The 20,530-nt window shown below is 36.1% G+C and overlaps 1 protein-coding gene across 2 annotated transcripts in view; it reads right to left on the bottom strand.

The window, feature by feature from the left end:
- Positions 1-17,369, bottom strand: part of Ptprr (protein tyrosine phosphatase receptor type R) — a 253,577-nt gene extending 236,208 nt beyond the window's left edge. The window contains exon 1 of one of the 2 annotated variants that reach the window (XM_078053134.1): positions 16,907-17,369. In XM_078053134.1, the coding sequence (XP_077909260.1) occupies positions 16,907-16,964 (58 nt within the window). In that variant the 5' untranslated portion in view covers positions 16,965-17,369. The remainder of the gene's footprint in view (positions 1-16,906) is intronic. The other variant, XM_078053133.1, reaches the window with a different exon arrangement.
- Positions 17,370-20,530: the final 3,161 nt, after the last annotated feature.

Here is a 20,530-nt window from a genome sequence, read left to right as displayed (position 1 = left end):
TTTTTATAAATATGGAAAAGCAATAGTGAAATTATAGTTTTTTCAAAAATATATTTAAACAAAAATTTATATTGAAAATATTTGATGTATATATACAACAAAACCAACATTCACCTAAAATTCACATATACAAACATAACTCAAAAGAGATCATAGATCCAGAAGTATAATGAACAACCTAAAAGAAAATTCAGACAATTCTATTATCTAAGGTTAGGCAAAGAGTTCTTAAATCTGACACCAAGTTCACAATATACATAAGAAAATAATTGATAAATTAGGCAGCATTAAAGTAACAAGTTAAAAAATTGCTCTGGGAATGACACTGTTAAGAAAGTAAAAAGTCTGGCTTTAAGGTGGGAGAAAAATAATTGCAAATTATATATCCCACAAAGGACTGGTAACCAGGATATATATATATATATATAAAACTCAAAGTCAGCAAACAAACCAGTTTAAAAACGTGCTAATGACTTCTACACAGATACTTCTAGAGAATAAATGGATGGCAAAAAAGCAAATGAAAATATGTCCAACCTTAGTAGTGGTTGGGGAAATATATTAAAACCATGACATGGATTTCATTTTAGTTAACTCAAATGAAAAGTACTAACAATACTCAGTACCTGAAATGATCTGGAACAAATGAGGTCTCAAACCTTACTGGTGGGAATGCAAAAATAGCAAAGGTACTCTAGAAAATAGTTTGATGATTTCTTAAGTTAAACACATTTTTACCATATGACCCAGCAAACTCATTTCTGCATACTGACCCTATAGAAATAAAACTTTCACTCACACAAAAGTCTGCAAAAATTTTTTATAGCAATTCTCTTCATAATTTCTCCCAAATAGGAATAATCCAAATTCCCTTCTAGGGGTTAATGGGTAAATAAACTATAATACATTTATCCTATGGAGTAAGATCCCTTATCCAAGAGACTTGGATGAATCTGAAAAACATTAGGCTGACTGAAAGGAGACAGTTTCCAAAACTAACTGTATTTTCCATTTATATATCATTCTCAAAAAGATTTTTTAAAAACTAGTAATAAAAGGCCAAAGGTTATTAGAGTTTAGGGTCTAGGGAAGGAGAGAGAGAGCATACAGAAATTTTGGGGAGTGCTGGAACTATTGTGTATCTTTACTGGGTGGTGGTTGCAAGAGTCTATATGTGTGTTAAAATTCCTGGAACCATCCACCAAAAAAGTTCATAGTTAATATTAAGTTTTGTAAGCTGCCTTTTTTATTTTTGCTCAAAACTATATCAAAATAATCTTTTCTCCTCACTCAATATAAGTTTTTATCACTGAGAAAATCACTGATGAAATTATAGACAATAGCTTCAGTATGTGGGGAGGGAGAAAAGCTAGATTTAATTGGATTGAGGAATGAGAGATTAAAAAAAAAACAAGTGGACAAATCTTTTAAGTTTGGATGTAATAAGAGAGTAACAATATTGTCAGGAATAAGGGGTTTAGGGACTTGCCTTTGTTTTTGTTTTGTTTCAAGATAGGAGAAATTTTAGGACACTTAATCTCTAAGGTAAAGGAGCTAGTCCAGGAGAGGGGTTATTAAAGATATAGAAACAGGTGGAATAAGCAGTAGTTTAAGCTTTCTGGAAGACAGGAGGAGATACACTCCAAAGCAGAGAGATGAGTTTTGGATTGGAGTAAAGTATTTCTTTCATTGTAAAGTGTGTCAGGGATAGAGGAGAGTAGGGATGTTAATAAATTTGGTGGTGGAAGTTACCTTCTGATGGTTTCTAGTTTGTAGAGAAGGGGATGAAGTTATCTTACAAGAAAGGGGGGAAAGTGGAGATTTCAGAAGGATAGAGAGGAATTGAAAGTGTCTCTCACAGATTGAGAGTAAGTGGCTCCTCAAAGATAACTCATCTGCATTTAAACTAAGAGAACTTTTTAATCATAGGAGCAACATTTACATGAGAATAACCAGTGAATTTTTATGGTCATAAAATTATACAACTGAAACTTTATTCTGGATATGACTCTAATAACCTCTCTGAAGAGATATTTAAGAAAGAAAAAAATACATGTATGAAATTACACTGTTAAGTACATTATGATTCATTATTTCAAATTCAATGGTGGTTATTTCTAGAAGCACAAGGTAGAATGGCCTTATATACACCCTCTCAGCATAAGTCCTTGCACTGCAGGCTTTAAATCAATGTCACTGACTATAAAAGGAACAAAAGCATCAATCAGTGGTGTCTAAAGATTTTTGAAAAAGTGAGCATTCAAAAGAAGTCAATTTTGTTGTTTGATGATCTTTTTTAAAGCATTGCTAACACTCTCTTTTCCAGAAAGGAGAGAGAAATGGAAAATATTGGAGGCTTCCCTTGAGAATTTCTGCATAAGAAATGGCTCCAGTTTTATCTGTAAATATCTTTCAGGAAGATTAAAAACAATGAGTACCAATGAAAGCTTTATGTGGGGAAAAATACTTATTGATAGTATTTAGAAAGGACAAAACTTTTTTTAATAAGAGAAAAAAATTGTTAAGGAACATAGATTCGAATTTAATACTCTCAATTCCCTTCTTCCCATCTGTGTGAACTTGTGCAGGTCTACTTATTCAAATGAATCTGAGTTTTCTCATCAGAAAATTAGTGTAAAATAAAAGCCTCAATCCAATTCGGAAGATTTTGCATGGTCTTGATTTTTTTATGGAGATAAATTTTTCCATAAATACAATAAGAAGGGCCTTTTTAATGTTTTGAACAACCAATAATAAAAAAATTTAAAAAACTCAAATGGGTTATTAAAAAAAAAGGGATTTTGAAAATCCCAGAAACAGGGATTTCCAGAGGTGATATCTTTTGATGTAAAAAGGCTAGTATTAAAACTATTTTCTACTTGTTCCTTAATTATATTCGTAGAGGTAGCCCAAGAGATCACCAAAATACTAATCTCCAGTTAAAAATACACACAACAATAACACTGAAGCCTCCTAAAACCCTATAGTCTTCCCATAATATGGCAAGTCAAGGCTTATTAGGAAAACCTCCCAAAGCATAACATTTTCTTACTCCTAGTAACCTTAGTGGAAATTACACCAATGCTTTGAAAGACTACATTATGGCTATGTAAATTTATAAAATCAGCTTAACAGAATTCAGTTTGCATGTCTTAGTTATATTCTAACAGCATATGTATATCTGTAATTGTATGTGCACACATTTGTTTTATACCTTGACATCAAATAAACAAATTAATGAAAATATTCATCCTTAAACCAGCTATTTTGTCATAAAGATTAAACAATAAAGCTAGATGTCTATAAGATGATAAGATTGCATTTATCAAAATTATAAGCTCCCAAAGGCCCCCAAAGAGACTTGAATATATTCATAATTGAAAGAATACATCTTTCCAGGCCTGGTTTTCTTGAGATCCAGTCTACAGGCTCTGATCACTGTGCTGTGAAAACATAAGCTCATCAGGAAGTGCTATGGCATCCTTCCCTTCCCTTCCCCTCCTGCTTGGCTGGTGTGCTCCCCCACCACACCCCCAGACTCTCTTTCCTTTTTTTCCTCTTCTTTATGGATACTAGGGGTTGAACCCAGGGCCTTGTTCATGCTAGACAAGTGATCTCCCACTGAGCTACATCCCCAGCCTTGTGATATTCATTAATACAAAATGCTCTACATATTTGACCAGTGATATGTCCAATATATCTACAGTAAAAAATAAAGAAGCCAGCAGCAAAATAATTAGTCTATGTTCATAGAGCCAATTATATTATCCTATATTTTTTTTGGAGAGGATCTGAAACCTATAAGAATAAGGAATTGTTTTAATTAAGGTACCTTGTAAAATTTTTTTTTGCATGTTCTTTGATACAATTAAATACTCCTTCATATTTCCTCAAAAATTCCATTGGAAGAAGCAGTTTCTACTCCCACACCCAGCCCAGGGCAAACACTCTGGATGGCCCTTATTTCCTGTTATCTCATCCAATAAAAGTTGATCTGTACAGTTAAAAATTCTATTTGGGAATCATGGAATTGACAAGCACTTCAGGGACAATCCATTGTGTGTTATGTGCTAAAATGGCAATGGAAGGGTTTTATGTTCCCTGATTTTTGCCCAGTTTTAACGAAGTTATTTTTCATTTGATAAATATCTATTACAGAGTGGGACATAATGCAATTAGAGCAGCATCCTTTGGGACAATGTGACTAGACATAAGTCATGAAGAAGGAATGGCCTCGGAGTCTGATGGCAGAAGTGGGATGTATGTCAGCACAGAGAGAAGTCCTCAGAAGCCCACCCACAATCCCTCTATTTTGGAAGAACTAAATCCAAGGATGCTTAGAGGACAGGAATGAAGACACCTGTGTGCTAAATTCTGTATAGTTGCTAAAAGAGGACCTTCATCAAGAATAAAGATATGCCCTCTGGGGAAATGCAGAAGTATAGAAAGCTCATATGGCCAGAAAGCTAAAAAATTGAAACTTAACGGAAATCATAGAAATTGTCCTGAGTAATGAAGTAGTATACTTGGAAAGTCTAATTTTTATATACTATTCATGATGTAAATAGCTAAAATATAATTAGTCGTAAATAGTTATAGGGATTGAAAACTCTCCCCATTGTTTTTATAGAAGAGATCTCCAGATTCTTGGAAAGTTGGCTCCAATTTCATGACCAAGTATCTGTTTTAAAAGTAATTCTCATAGCAAAATAAGAATTATGTTAAACACAACTAGACACTAGAATGTATACAAAATTAAAATATTGTCATAACAATGATTCTACAGAGAAACCAATGCCTATACATTAGGACGGAGCGAGGAAGGGAGTTCATGGTGACCTCTTGAGGTCCCACTCCTGTTCTCTTTTTTTTATGAGATTGGAGGGGCACTTGGTAGACTTTTCAGGCCAACACTTCTTTTCTACCCTGCCCTGATCTCTTCATCTACTATTTGAAATTAATGACACTAGGCTCAGGCACTGCTATCTAATGATTCTTTTGAAAACTGGAAGTTTAATGGGGAATGGGCAAATAATTAACAGCTATTTTTATGTGGAGTTGATCAGTGTAGTGGAGAAGAGATCTCTCCCACAATGGGAAGCAGAAGTTATATGCTTAATAGGGAATGAAGAGGAAAGAGTTAGATTCAGAGGCAGAATCTGAGAACACAGCTATGGAGGGAAAACTTGAAGACATTATGAGCAGGAAGGAATACTGCCAGCATTGAGAGCTGATGCTGTAGGGTGAGGGATGGGGGACCAGAGTACCTTTGTTTCAGGCACAGGGTAGACCTGAGCATTGGCTATATATCCACTAGTGATTCACAGCAGACTCAGGAATGTCACATTCCCAGGTTTCATGTACGGGAACTCTCTGACTTCATGAAGTGCAAATCCTTCCCTGTCACATATATACCCAAGATACATGGACAATATCTTTAGACTGGAATATGCCGACCAAGATAGCACACAGTTATCAAGGCATACATAGGCATGGAGGATCAATTTCCAGATCCTCAGCTTTCTCATATATTTTTATCTAGAATGAATCTGCTTAATGATGAACCTATCATGTTTGTTCTTCTCCTTAAGAAAAGTGTCACTTTATGAAATAAAGGAATACCTCTCACTCAATATGAACCATCTCTTCCTGTCAGGGCGTAAGAACCCCTCAAAGCCCCCAATCAAAGGGACAAAGCAAAGTGGGAAGGTAAGCAAAGTCTCTTTCAATCAGGCTCCCTCCATGCAAATCTGTGGTAGGTTTTCCATTTTTTAGAAATATGCATTTCTCTAAGAGTGAATCTCACCATCAGAAGTGGGGTATACCCTGTTCTGTTGGATGTTGAAACTTCAGATGGTCTGTGGAATGGGTGGTAGGAGTGATGTTGCTGCTTGTCCTCATATCCTGTCATAGCACTGAAACTGACAGATACTTTGCCAGAAGTGCCACCCCCATTGCAGTGCTTCTGGTGGAGAAAGGATGGTTTTCTTTGCCTTACTTCAGGTTTTTTTATTCAATGGTTTTCTTTTTTTTTAGATATACATGACAGTAGGGTGAATTTTGACATATTATACATACATGGAGTGCAACTAATTCCAATTAGGAGTCTATTCTTTCTCTCTTCCCTTCATTCGCCTTTATCTAATGCAAATGAACTTCTATTCTACACTTCCCTACCCTCACTTGTTGTGGGTTAGCATGAACATATCAGAGAGAACATTTTGCCTTTTTTGGGACTGGCTTATTTCACTTAGCATAATATTCTCCAGTTCCATTCATTTACGAGCAAATGCCATAATTTCATTCTTCTTTATGGCTGAGTTATTTTCCATTGTGTGTATATATACATATAGCACTTTTTAAAAATTTGTGCAAGAGTTGTGCAACCACTCCTATAATCAATTTTAGAGCATTTTCATTTTCATCTCTCAAAAAATAAATTTCGTAACCACTAGCAGTCATTCTCCATTTCCTCTCCCCCACTCCCTACAACCCAGTACCAGGCAATAATTTATATACTTTATGTCTCTGTATACTTTTCCATTCTGAACTTTTTTTTTAAAACCCTTCTATATACTGTAATTATATATCCTTTCACCAGCAACTCCTCCCTTCCCCTTCCCTGTGATTCCCGCAGCCTCTAGTAACCACTAGTCTACTATCTGCTTCTGTGAGATCTTTTTTTTTTTTGATTACACATATAAATGAGATCAAGCAGTTTGTACACTTAAGTTTTGAGAGGGACACTTAGTCCCTTCAACACAAGCTTGTTAATTATGAGCATTTTAAAATTTATAAGACAAAACTTATATTAATATTTTTTACATGGAAGCACACCAATTTGATTTTCATGGTAGGCATCTTCACAAAAGAAGGCTTTAGAATGATTTTTAAAATAGCCCAATATTCAAGTGTACTTTTGTGTATGTGGTTCTTTGCACCTGCACATTTTTTTTCTTTCCTTTTATTTCTCATTATTTTCTTTTTCACATTTGAGAGCTGAAATATGGGACCAATGGAAGTTTTCACATGCATTAGCAAGAGAAGTCTTACAGCTACCAGTTATTGAATATATTCAGTGTTCCAGGATTCATGCTGTGGGGCCTTATGCATTAGCTTTTTTAAATCCTCATACCACCTGGTGAGTAGTTACTATAGTGTTAGTAGTTACTATAGTGTTAAAACTATTTTACAGAGAAAAAAAAAAGGGAGGCACAAAGAATTTAAATAGAAAATGGCAGATGATGGGATTCAAACCCAGGTAGACAGATTTTAGAGCCTAAGTGTTTTTTATTGTGCTACATGTGTTAGGGTCTATTTTTGCAGTTTTGGAAGAATGATCATGTCATTTCAAAACATACTTCCTATCCTAAAGGGTGAGATGATTACTTATAAGAAAATCTGGGATATCATAGGGATTTAGGAAATATTCCTTTGTTTTCCCCTTCCTTTCTTATAAAGAAATGTATTTGTCTCTTTCCTATGAAATCTAATGTTTACCTTGAGGGGAGATCCTGTTCTTATATTTATATATATATATATATATATATATATATTTAATGTATGCTCAAATTTAGAAGTTGTGAACAGCATTATAAAAATTTATAATTAAAGCACTCTTAATCTTAGGCATTTCCAATCAGAGGAAAGAAAACTCTCAAAAGTAACTAGAGGACATCTGATGAGAAACCCTGATGCTTTGAAAATAAAGAGGTACCCGAGGATTTCAAGAGCCATGCCTAAGGAGACCAGGCTCATGACCAACCATGAGTAGCATGGTAGGGTGCTTTTTAACTATCATGGAATGTTCAGAGGCACTGAAATCGTTGCCTGTGTCCTTGGACTTGTATAGAGAAGTAAAAGACTACAGTAATGTTTCCACAATTGAATTCTGAGTTTTCTGGTGGACTTCAGGTCTCCAAGTGAGCCAGACTGGATCTGTAGATAATCCAGACACATGAGATAAAATCAGCAAAGAGAAGAGATCTGGAAGATCAGATGTGGCTAAGTAGCCTAGGTGCTAGGTAAGCATTTGAGTCTGTCTTTGGCCATCCCATCTCTAATCTTTCCTACTATTCCTTTACAATCAAACAGACATTCCAGTGTCTATAGAAACATTGGCATCCTTCCACTTGGACCTGGAGCCAATTTCTTGGTCTAGAAATTCCATGGGCTATGAATGATAAACAGGAGAGTGTCTGTTGGTCAGTAGAGAAAAAAAGATTGCCAGAGCAGTAGACAACAGAGGGGAGGCCCGTACAGCTATTAGCAGAAGCCCTGGCCACCTGCCTGAACTTCTCACCCTTTGTGGATCCCCCTAGAGGGACCAATTAGGGAAATGATGTCTAGCACAAATATGGGCTTACATAATAAATAAGGAAACTCAGTAGGAACTAGATATTTCTGATTTGTGGTATTAATATACCACAAATATGTACATGCTACGTATTGCAGTTCATCATCAGGAAAACCCAAGAGAAATGTGTAATCAGAATTCATTTAAATAGGGGCTTGCTGAAAACATAATGTTGGGACCAATGGTTAGATGGAACTTTAGGCAAGGCATTGAGAGAAATATCTGGGGGATAGGTAGATGTTTTAGAGCTTCACAAGCCACTACAAACCTGCACAAGTAGCCAGACGCAGGCCTACAGCAGATGAAAACTAAGCAGATAAGGCCCAATTAAGAACAGCTGGAATCCAGGATCTATCATATGTGCAGCTCAAACACAAAAAGAATGAGAAAGTACTCCAAGATACCAGTTAAACATTTATCACCCAACATCTCTCCCACATTATCTAACACTTATGTGGTATTTATTAGGACAGGGCAAGTTTGCATTCATTATCCCATTTACCTCTTAACTACTAAAGTATTCAACTAAAGGTTATCTAAAAATATGGTATTTGCCACTTATTTCAATGTTTTTCTTACTTCTCTGTTTAAACTATTTCATTTTCTTCCAGGGACAACTGGAAAAAAAAGGAAAGAAGGACTTATTTTAAATCAAGAAGGCAAAATAAGTTGCTAAAAATTGAAAACCATGCCTTTATATTAATGGATCAGTGATCTTTCAATCTGACTCAACACAATATTAGATTTGGCATTCTCCATACTGAGCATCTTTCCCAAGTAGGTAAAAGTCACCTGGTGGTGAGAGCTGATTCTGCACTTATGCATATTAATTAATTTTCTCTATAGTCTTCATCAAGAATTGGATCATTACTATGGTGAAACAGCCATAAAGTCTTGTTGTTTAGGTCAGTGAATCATTATGAGTGGCTTTTAGTCTGTGCTCATTAAATACTCTGTCCCAAAGAACCAGTAGTTTGGGGCTGCTTAGGCCATTCTTCTAATTTAAATCAGAAAATGGACATTGCTTTAAATCTGAACTAGAAGAGAAAAGTCATGTTCCCACTGAACTTGGCATTTGCTTCAGTGCAACTAAACATATTGATCTAAGCTGTTGCTTAATGCAAACAATTAGTTTTGCTTTGTTGTTGGTTCATGCAGCTGCATTTTAAATGGATATCATCATCTTAATACATTGAAATCAAATGAGATTTGTTATGAAGAAAATCTAGCTAGTTATTATGAGTAAAAATGTTTACAATATAAATCTGCTAATTGTCTTTTTTTTTTGCAAAAATCGTTGCAATTATAGACACTTATAGTCACATTATATAGTATATAAGCATTAGGAAATTTGATCTTAAAATAATAATTTACCACTAAATCTTTCTTTTTTACAACTATTAAAATCCTTTATGTTGGGAAACATAAATGGCACTCTAAGTGTGTCAGTGTTTCTGAGTGCTTTGAAGATCTTTCAAAGTCTCCTTCTAAAGGGAAAACTGGCTTTCTCTGTCTTTTGAATTTGACTTCAAAAATCAGCTTTTCAAAGATTTAATAATAAACTTACCATGAAATATAACAGCAATGTTATAGTTAATATGATGGCTATGGATGAGTTTTTGATCTGTGATCTCATTTTCTTGGAAGAAATGGCATCTTATAATTCATAAAACAATCTCTACTCTTCAGGTATAATTATATTACCCACAAGAAAAATATGGGGGATCCAAAAACTTCATGGTTCTAGAAATACAGTTTACAGATAAAATGAGAGAAAGTGAAAGTGTACAATCATCCAAATACTCAGATATTTTTTGCGATCATTTGAGTTTTGTTTAAGGGAACAAAAGACAGTTGGATTATTTTGGGTCTTGATTTATTAAAGCCAGTGGCTCACTCCCTCCTGATTTTGAAGATGAAATGGCTCATACATATCAAGATAGATGATAATCAATCAGTAATCAGGATTAGTCCTAGTTTATTGCTTAATGTGCAACTTTTATGCTATGTTGCTTATTAATGCCTTGATCTCTTTAAAACAAACAAAAATTAACCAAATTCCCATTGTAAAATTGTTCTAGAAAGTTATAGAAGAACATCTATTCATCTAGGATGAGTTCAACACATAACTACACCACAAATAGCCCCAGGCTCATGGAACACAATCTTACAATGTATGTTCAAATGAAAGCTTTCCTGTCCCATCTTCATTGCTTTATAATGAATAAATGTAAATTGGATTGAGGGCGAAGTAGTAAAGTCAATGTTGCTCTTTATACTCATAGAGATGTAATCCATAATTTAATTTATTCATAGTTTATTTTTACAAATATATCATGAATGTATTTATTTCTTCATGAATAAATTGATGTTATTGATGGCATACTAACTAACAGAGACAGTACTAATGAATAGGAGTGCAGACATAAAATTACAATTCTGTTATTGTTCTAAAAAAAACCCCAAACCACAAATATACAGGTTAAGTACATTAATAGTGGATTATATCTGGCTTAAAAGAAAACTATTGGAAAGTTTCTTAAATTAGATGGGTATCTTAGAAGGATTCTCAAAGTAGGGAAGGCCTGATTAAGATTTGAAGCTGGTGTAAGAGTTATATAGCAAATGAAGCAGAGTGTGATATTAAAGATAAATGAAACAGTACTAAAAAGGATACCAGACATGGCAAATAAAAAATATTTAGTATTAGGGCTGGGATTGTAGCTCATGGTAAAGTGCTTGCCTAGCATGTGTGAGACACTGGGTTCAATCCTCAGTACCACATATAAATAAATAAGTGAAATACAGGTATTGTATCCATCTGTAACTAAAAAAAAATTTAAAAATTGGTATTAAACAATAGTAGTGTGTAATGGAGGACATGAGGAGAGGAATAAGAATGGAATTAGAAAGGCCTGATTAGGAAAGACTTTGTCACACTAATGTCTTTGGAATTTATTTTAAGGGAAAGAAAAAGGGCATAGCTGTATTAAAAAATTTATGAAGAGAGAATATGATTGGCTATATTTTTAGAGTTTTACCTCAGGAATTATTATGAAAGATGAGTTTGACAGGAGGTTATTATAAGATACTATAGGAGAAATAAATACCTGTCCTAAGGCAGCGACATGGATGTAGAGAGTAGAGAAGACTTGATGAGAAATAAGATCTTGGTGACCTTTGGGTTGAAAGTAGCAGAGGAAGGGTTTAGAGTTGAGTTTTTAGTTTCAGACTAAAATTATGGGGGTATTCTGGGGCTATTCACAACAACAGGGAAGATAAAATTAAGAGCATCTGTGGTGTAAATGTGCTGAGTATGAACAGTTGTATATAAGATTCTTCTGGAATATCCAGTGATTCCTAGATAACTAAATATGTGACTGAAGTTCAGGAGAGAAATCTTAGAAGGAAGTATGGGTTTAGGAATCTTTGATATGCAGATCTGATTATAATTATCCAGGGAGATTATATATATAGGAAACAACAACAAAAGTAATCTCTAGAAAGTGCCAACCTTTAAATACTATTCAGAGAAACACCTAAAATTACAAACTGAGAAACAGCGGGAGTGATAATAGGGAAGCAAAAAAGTAAGTAGTAACTATCCAAAGGAATCAAGTGAATTTTCAAAATTTGTAAAGAGATCAAATTAGAAAAATGCTGTAAATATTCATTACTCTTGAAATACTCATTTTCAACAAGAGCATGATAGAATGAGGACTGGACTTAGTAGAGAAATAGAAAATAAACAAAGAGGAGAGGAGAAATATGGATAATGTGCCCCATAATTCTTACCAGGTGCTAGGCAGGGGGTGTTATCCAATATAACAAATAGACTCAAAGGTACTAGAAAGATGTGATCTCTAATATACATTTTCCTATGATTCTTAAGTGCCAAAGAAGCAGACAGGTTTGTCCCAGTGACTTAAACTTTCTGTTTGCAAATTAGCTGTACGAATCCTTTCACAGCACCATAGTTACTATGACAGATCCTATGCCATCTGATGATCAGTTTGAAGTGCTCTGTCATTGAGTTGATCAGTAGTTTTGATCTCATGAAAGTCCATCCTTGTTGTCCTTCAGTTAACAATGGTAGCAATCTACCAGAGATGTTATATCCTCTGGGCAAGTGAGACTCCTATGGAGTACCATGAATTTTGAACAAATGAATTCTATTCAAGTCCATTCTGGAAGTGGCTGAGTTGACTAAGAGCATTTTGCATGGATGCCAAGAAGAAATTAAATGCAAAATGGAGAGACCAGAAATAGCACTGTATTGTTTATTTTTTTCAACATATTCATTTAATCTTCAATAGGTTTATGCCGGGCACTGCCCCAGGTACAAGGCAAGGCAAGATCTCTAATAGATACAGCAAAAAATAAAATAGACAAAAATTTGTGCCCTCAAACTTATATTTTCATGCAGAAAGAGAAAAACACAATAATAAAAACAGATAAGTAAAACATATTGTAAGTTAAGTGTTGAAAGACCTCTGGGAAAAAGTTAAGCAGGGAAGGAGAACCACAGTTCCTTTTGTGCATGTGTGTGGCAGGGGAGATGGAATATGAAATAGAAGAACAACTGAGAGCCCCACTAAAAAGAGAACATTTGAATAAAGACCTAAAATTGTTAAGGAAAAGCCAAGAAGATAATTGAAGATTGTGTTTCAGTCAAAAAAAAGAAAGAAAGAAAGAAAGAAAGTAAAACATATGAGATGGGTGAGTGCCTAGTACCTTCTAGGAATAGAAAACAAAAGGCCAATATGGTTGGAGAGAAATAAACCAGGAAAGTCATGTGAGATGACTATCCAAAAGGCAATGGCCATATAGAAATCTAGCAGATCTTTGGCCATTGTAAGTACTATTGGAAATGACTTTTGTACAGAAAAACTGATTATGGAGTTCTAAGAGACATCTTAAAATGAACTCTATTTTAAAGTCCATTCTGGAATTGGCTCAGTAGACTAGGAGTGTTTTGCAGAGACTAGTTGAACTGAATCCAACTAGTTACATTCCAATCTTTCTTTTGAGTGTGGTGCTTCAGTTCCTGGATTCTCTTAGCCCCACCATAGAATCTCTCCTTCCCGCGGCTACAGAAAGTCACTGAACATTTCTCTTAGATGAAGAGACAGCTCCAAGAGACACACTCAGGTCGACTTTGTTCCATTCAGATAAGACGATGGTAACAAAATTGGGAAATGTGAAATAATCTTTCCCATGCTTAAGGAAAAAGTAATGGTTAAAATCAGTTTCTTGATTTTCTTACCAAAACATTCACTAAGAAAAAGTAAGTTTTCACAAGAGAAATTTTAAGATATCCCAAGAAATTCACTCCTTTGCAACTAAAACACTACCCTATCAGTCATACTCTCTCCTCAAAAAAAAAAAAAATAAATAAATAAATAAATAAATAAATAAATAAATAAATAAATAAATAAATAAATAAAAGAGAGAAGAAACACTGAAGAACATAAGCTATCTGTGGATCTTCATTGAAATTATTTCTCTACCATCCCTATTATTGAGGTAACTTAGTTGCCTTCTTGCATATTCCTGATGTGGTCTTTTTAACTAGAGTTTATATATCACAGTGGTTCTCAGAAGCAGTAAAAGATAAGGAAAGTCAAGTAAAAAGGATTTGACCCCTATCAACTCAATGGTGGCATCACCTATTAGAATTAGTGCATTATTTTATACAGTATACACTCACAGGTCTGAGACCCTGGGTTTTCTTTCTGACTATGCAGTCAATTGGTACTTTACTATTCTGGATCTTAGCTTTCTCACCTGTAAAACAAGTAAATGGACATTAACCATAACTTGCTTGTTAAAGAGATCTATGAAAATGCAGAGGCCAGATTCACTAGGGAGCTCCACTCTCAGCAGTTCCTTAGGGTTATCTTCACAGCAATGTCAATTACACAGCATTGTAACCCAGTCCTTTATATTCCCATAGATATTGCAACCAGATCACAGTACTTCTTCCTTCTGAGTCAGAATCAAGATCAGAATTCTTTTACTTCCCCCTTCACAGTGTCACACACACTGTAACTAAATAATTAGAACTCAAGTTAAAAAGAATTTGTTGCCTTATCATTTGGGGCATGGCTCTATCAGAGGAAATAGTCCCTAATAGAGCTTAAAAAGAACACTTACATCCTGCCAGCCATTTTCCCCCCATTCCTAAAGCATTCTAAAATGTCATCAGTTCTGCCAGAGTAAAATAATTGCTAGTAACCTGGGCATAACCAGAATGAATCAATTAGATTTTTAGTCAAAAGGCCTGAATATATGGAATTCATTTCCATTCTTTATGAAGTTCACCCCATCCTGAGACAACAGCCTCTGTCAAGGAAATAGACATTCAACAAGTAGAAAGTCAGTGACTCTTTAATCTTTGTAGTCTTACCCACTAATTTTCTTATTACCTAAATCTTCGGGGGGTTAGATCAACAAATCTGTGGGTTTTTTTTTTTTGAGTTCTGATGAAATGTCCTAACAATGATATTAGATAACTGTGATTAATTTTAATCTGATGACAGCTTGTGACCCACAAATTACTGTTTAAAATTAAAATGCATCCAAAATGAAACTGGCAAGTAACTGCAATATTAAACTTGCAATCTGCTGTGCTAAAACACCTATCTAAAGCACAATAATAAATATGAATACAATTAATTTCTATACAGCATATTGCAACTGATATCTTTTAAAACAGCCCTTAATTACATTGCCTTATTAAATTCAAATTGGTCGAATAATCTTATTCTTTTAATCTTTCTTTTTCCAAATTAAGAAATCAAAATAGAGATTGGTTGACTTGGCTTTTGTAAAACACCCTTTGGCAGGGCTCCAAGTATAATCTAGGGCTACAGATTTCTAGGTTTCTCTTTTGATGAACTAAAGTTCTCTATTTCCTCACTCCAAATATTCATGTACAATAAATTGGAAATGTTTTCTACATGCATAATCTTGTTTTTAACTTGTAAGCTATAATAACTTCAAATATATTAAATGTAATTTTTAAAATTTGTTTATATGTTAGCTTCGAAAATAACTGCACTGATATTTTTGATCAGCTAATCATTACTAAACTTGATAAAATTGAGACTCTTGTATCAGCGTTATTGTTAAGTAATTGTTTTCATCCCATATTTCAACATTAAAGAACTCTCTATGATAATGATAGGCTTCATTACAGTTATTTGCAAATAATTTAATAATTAAGTCATAGTTTTTTTCTGATTTTCAAAAGATAAAAAACTTCACAATATAATATTGCAATTATAACAATTAACATGCATACTTAATTATAGCTTTAATGCTCCTATACATAACTTGTTCAAAAGATTCACAATACATTAAAATAGCTAGAATAAAAAGTACTATATTTTGCTCCCATTACTGTATACATAGAAAAAATCCACTATTTTTAAGACTATCAAAAAGATTATAGTTTCACAGCCATTATATTTGGAACACAGTATACACTCAGTAAATGTTAGCTGGAGAAATGACTGAATATGTGTGATTGGATGTGAAACATACTCAGGGAAAATGACTAGTCTTTGGTTGCTACAGGACTATGGCATGGACAACTGCTGTCGCAGTAGGGTTCCTAAAATCTCTCTGCCATATTTTATTTTGGCTCATGTGTGTGTGTAAAAAATCATAAAGGATTCAGTCCAACTAGTCTCTGCACTACACAGAGGTGGTATGTATTCAGAAAAAAAGGCATGCAGTGACATTGAATATAAAATTTCCATACTTCCTAAAGCTTGCTTCCATACTTGATATTGGTTATGATGTCTCATCTATTTAGATTGGGGAGCAGTCTCGCTGTCATTATTGGCTAGACCTCATCAAACCTGTCCCAGGGACAGTACCTTCCCCTGGGGTGGTCAGCTTTGATACTGTGGTTGGGTTTTTATTGCCTGCCAGCGGACGCTGACCATGGTGCTGAAAGAGAAGAGAGGCTCCTATTTGAAACCTTTCCTTCCTCTTATTGGTTTAGAAAATTCGAGTGACAAGTGCAGGGGCCAAAGGAGCCTGGAGCAGCATCATTAATGTGAACCATGTATTTCGATCTTTGGGGCGGAGATGTGGTCCATCAGATTACAGCCAGTGCATCCCTGTGAGCGCTTGCTAAACCAAGAGACCTTATGCATGTAGCCTCTGCAGTAGAAAAGGTTACATCCAGTAGGATGCCTGGTCTCCCTCCGGAAAAATTGGCAGTCAAGCGCATAGCCTAGAAGCAGAAGCAGGGAGTCTAGATGGAGAGACGGGGAAAGGGAAGCAAATCTGTATTCATATTTTTAAATGTTCACTATTATTCCTATAAGGTAAAGAGACATTATGAGCCAATTTTGGCTTGAGTTTTCAGCTTCAGTCTGCCAACAGGTGTATTTCCTCGCCCCTTGCCTGTCGGAAACTGTCCTGCTTTGCCTTTCTAAGGCTGTCTTTGCTAGGCAAGCTTTTCCTAGAGTCCTTAAGCATGTGCAGTTTCCCATTTCATCCACAGCTCCAGCTCTACACCCGGAAACCCCTTACCTGCAGCGTGAAGATTAAGAAGCAGGCACAGCGCAGGGAAGCCAACTGCTCTCCGCATAGTGTTTGCATTGAGAGGTGGAGGAGAAACTCCGCCACGGACCCCACTACGGGCAAAGTGCTATGATCAAGAGCCACCGCCAAGGGTCCTATGGTCTCCAGGATTTCTTCTCAGGGTCCTCCTCTGAGGTTTGCAGAGCGGTCTGTGGCGCCGACAGAAACAAGCACCAGCTTCACCTCCCGAAGAGATGGGGAGAGGAAGAAGAGTAGGAGGCGGCAGCTGAGGGGGACCAGAGCGGGCCGGGGGCGAGTCGCTCAGAGGCGCCGAACGTTTGGCCTGCTGGAAGCCCCGCAGCCGCGGCGGTGACAGTCGTGTGGACTCCCGCGCCAGCCCAGAGCAGGCAGCGCGGCAGCCAGTGCAGAGCTAGCAGCAGCCCAGACGCGCCGCGGCTACTGAGCATGCCCAGCGCCGGCCCTCACGCGCCACGGGAGTTTCAAATTGAAATTCCACGCCTCCGGGTCTTAGTGATGGCTGCGAGGGGGACAGTCCCCACCGCGGAGGGCCTCTTGGGGCAATAATTAGGGACCCAGATTCCATCAACTCCTGGAGTTGGGGTGAGATGGAGAGGGACTAGATGGGGGCATGGCCAGAGAACCAGAGGAAGGAGCCAAAGGAAGTGTCAAGCGTGCGACCGGCCCTACCCTATTCCTCTCCCAAATCTGGGTTTACACGTGGATTGAGCTTATCACTGAGAATATGTGTTTGCAGACTTACCAGCTTCCCAGGACTCAATTACAGGAATATAGGCAAGCCTAGTATTCTGGGCTGCTCAGGGAGGGGTTCCCGCAGCCAGTTGGCTTGATGTGAGCAGTAACTGTATTTGCTGGGGGTGCCTTTATCTTACCGAAGAGCTAGCTATCCTGTTAGTTTCTCTGTCCCTTCTCTCCAGTCCAATCCTTATATAATTTTTTTTATCTTGCTCTATACTCAAGTACAAAGTCTATAACCATAATGACAGAAAGAAGTAAGGCCATACTTTTAGGCTACTGGAATATATTGTTTTAATCGAAGCAAAAGAAGGCACCTTTTGATTTTTTGGAAATATTTATTTTTAGTCTCCGTTTTACTTTTTGAGGTGAAAGATAACAGAGCTATTTCCCCTAAGTGAGTTCCTCAGATTCAGTTCTGTGTCTTAGGCATAACATAAATGTTTTTCACCTCCTCACCCCCCAAAAGTCTTTTGGGTGTGGAGATCATTGTTAGTCTAGTATTAATTAGTCTAGCCAGGAAGTCTCTCAACCAGACTCCTTTGTTGAAACCATCCCTGGACCACTGATTCTTCTTCTGTGTCTTCACCATACTGCAGCCTCTTCCCAAATTGCCTCCACTTTTGCATCACTTGGAGTTTATCAAGGCCTAACCCTGCTCTCACTTTTCCAGAAAGCCCTGGCTTAACTCCAGATTAGCGGGATTGTTCTATTTCACAGCACTTATTTAGCATTGTCAGGTGTTTTTCTTTCAGATAGTTCATTTATCTGCAGTATGCCTTGGTGTGTCTTACAACATAGCTGAAGGCTTTTGAAGAATGTCTGCATTTTGCATTAATATAAATTGAATGAGATTGTTCTAGTCAAATTACTAATTTACTTGGTTACTAATAATGCTCAAGGAATTGGGTTGCATACCTCATTTAGTGCTTTCTTCCTGCATCCTCTGAGAATTGGGAGAACTAATGGGAAACAGACTACCCACCAGAGCTTAAATTAGGCAGGGTCTCATAGGACCTGAGAGCTCAGGCAGTATTGTTAATTTCATTTATAATTTATTTTATCTCTAGCACTCAGAGACAAGTCCAGAAATTATACTCCCAACAGGTGGGAGAAAGGGAGAATGAGATTTGTTTTCAACACTTTGAAGGGTCTTCTCACCTGAAAATAGAGACCTATGCAGCCTCACTTTCGTTACTCCTGTACTTCTCCCCATGGTGATGGTGGTCTCCATTTTGGTGGCACTGCCCTTTCATTCCAAACCACCCTAAATCACAACCTCTTCCCTTATTCTAGATTCGCTTTTCCCCTGTTCCCAGTTATTATATCACTTTCTAACTTATTAAAATAATTTTTTATTAAGCCTGTTGTTTATTGCCTGTTTTCCTAACCTCTCCTTCAGCAATGGAATCTGACCTCTACAATGGCGGAGATTCTTGACAACTTTATTCTTTGATATAGCCCAACTGCCTAGAACAATGTCTCATATGTGTTAAAAAATGAATGGATGGAAAGCAACTGGGAGACAGATTTCAATACTGGTGGTTAACATAGCTATTTGGAATCTTATTAAATAGATCTTTGAGATAATGTATTTAGCCGTGCTTACGGTTTAGAGGAATAACTCTTTTCTCACATAACATCTGGTTCCAGAGTTTTAGAAAGGCTGGGAATTGTGGAGTAAGAACTACAAGTCCACTTTTAAATGGTATATTTACCTTAGTTTCTTCTTCCCTGGAATATTATCAAGAAGAAAATGCACTGTGGTAATGAAACAATGAGGTAGCAATGTCCTGAACACTTTGCTTTCCCACAGATAATTCTGACAGTTATTTTGAGGGGATTTAAATTTTGATTAATATAATTGGCTATGACTTTGCCAAAGAGTAGACTTCCAGGTATGTACTTTTCCCAGGGCTACAGGTAGCTGAATTATTAAACTATGCATGAAAAATATCTTTAACAGCACAATTTCCAGTTTGACTAGATATGATACTAGAATAGTTCGACATGGTGAAAATAACCTTGATTGAGGTATAATTTTGGTGCCTGGACATTCATTATTGATTTACTAGAAAAAAAGAAAACGGGGCAAAAAAAATTCATAGATGTGTCAGTCTAATATCTTAGATGTGTCAATCTAATATCATAATTCCAATGGAATAGTTCACATTCATATGAAGTCAAGCCACTATAAATGAATTAGCCAATTGGCAAAAATGTCAACCCCTTAATTCTCAGAAATATTCTGTGAGTCCCTAAGTACTGCTTTCCTTTGGCTGTGAGCTAATGCCATTAGAGGTGATTTGGTGTTTTAGAGAAGCTTGGTTCAAATGCTGCACCAGGATTTTAAAAAGCTACTTCTAATTTACAGAAGTATGGGAATTAATATGAGAGAACCGTACAAATTAGTATTGCCCTACAGAGCTATGCCCTAAAGAAAATCATCTATGTTTTAAAATATAAGTAGAAAATTAATATCATATGACTGTTTCCTTCCCAGCAGATGGATAATATCTGTTTCTTAGGAGCTAAGTTTCAGAATTTATAAAGGAGGAAAACTTCTCAGAGACTGCCCTCAAAATAAATGTAGCCATTATGAGCCTCCATATCAACTGGTCTAGAAATGGATGAAAATCATTGTGTAAATCCTCCGTCCTCAGTATACTTTAAATTACGAAATCAAATCTATTTATTTTTTTAAGTTTCCTATTGTTATTTATGTGTTTATTATTTAAATATAAGGATGGCTAAAATTAAGTACTTCCTGCATGCCAGGAAGTTCTAGGCAAACAGGTATCCCTTTTAAACTGCTGTATTTCTACAAGAAGTCTCTATCATTTCTCATAACACACACAC

Source organism: Ictidomys tridecemlineatus, chromosome 6, assembly GCF_052094955.1.
Source record: "Ictidomys tridecemlineatus isolate mIctTri1 chromosome 6, mIctTri1.hap1, whole genome shotgun sequence".
Taxonomy (NCBI): Eukaryota; Metazoa; Chordata; class Mammalia; order Rodentia; family Sciuridae; genus Ictidomys; species Ictidomys tridecemlineatus.
The sequence above is the reverse complement of the archived record's forward strand: the minus strand, read 5'-3'. Positions and strand labels throughout refer to the sequence as shown.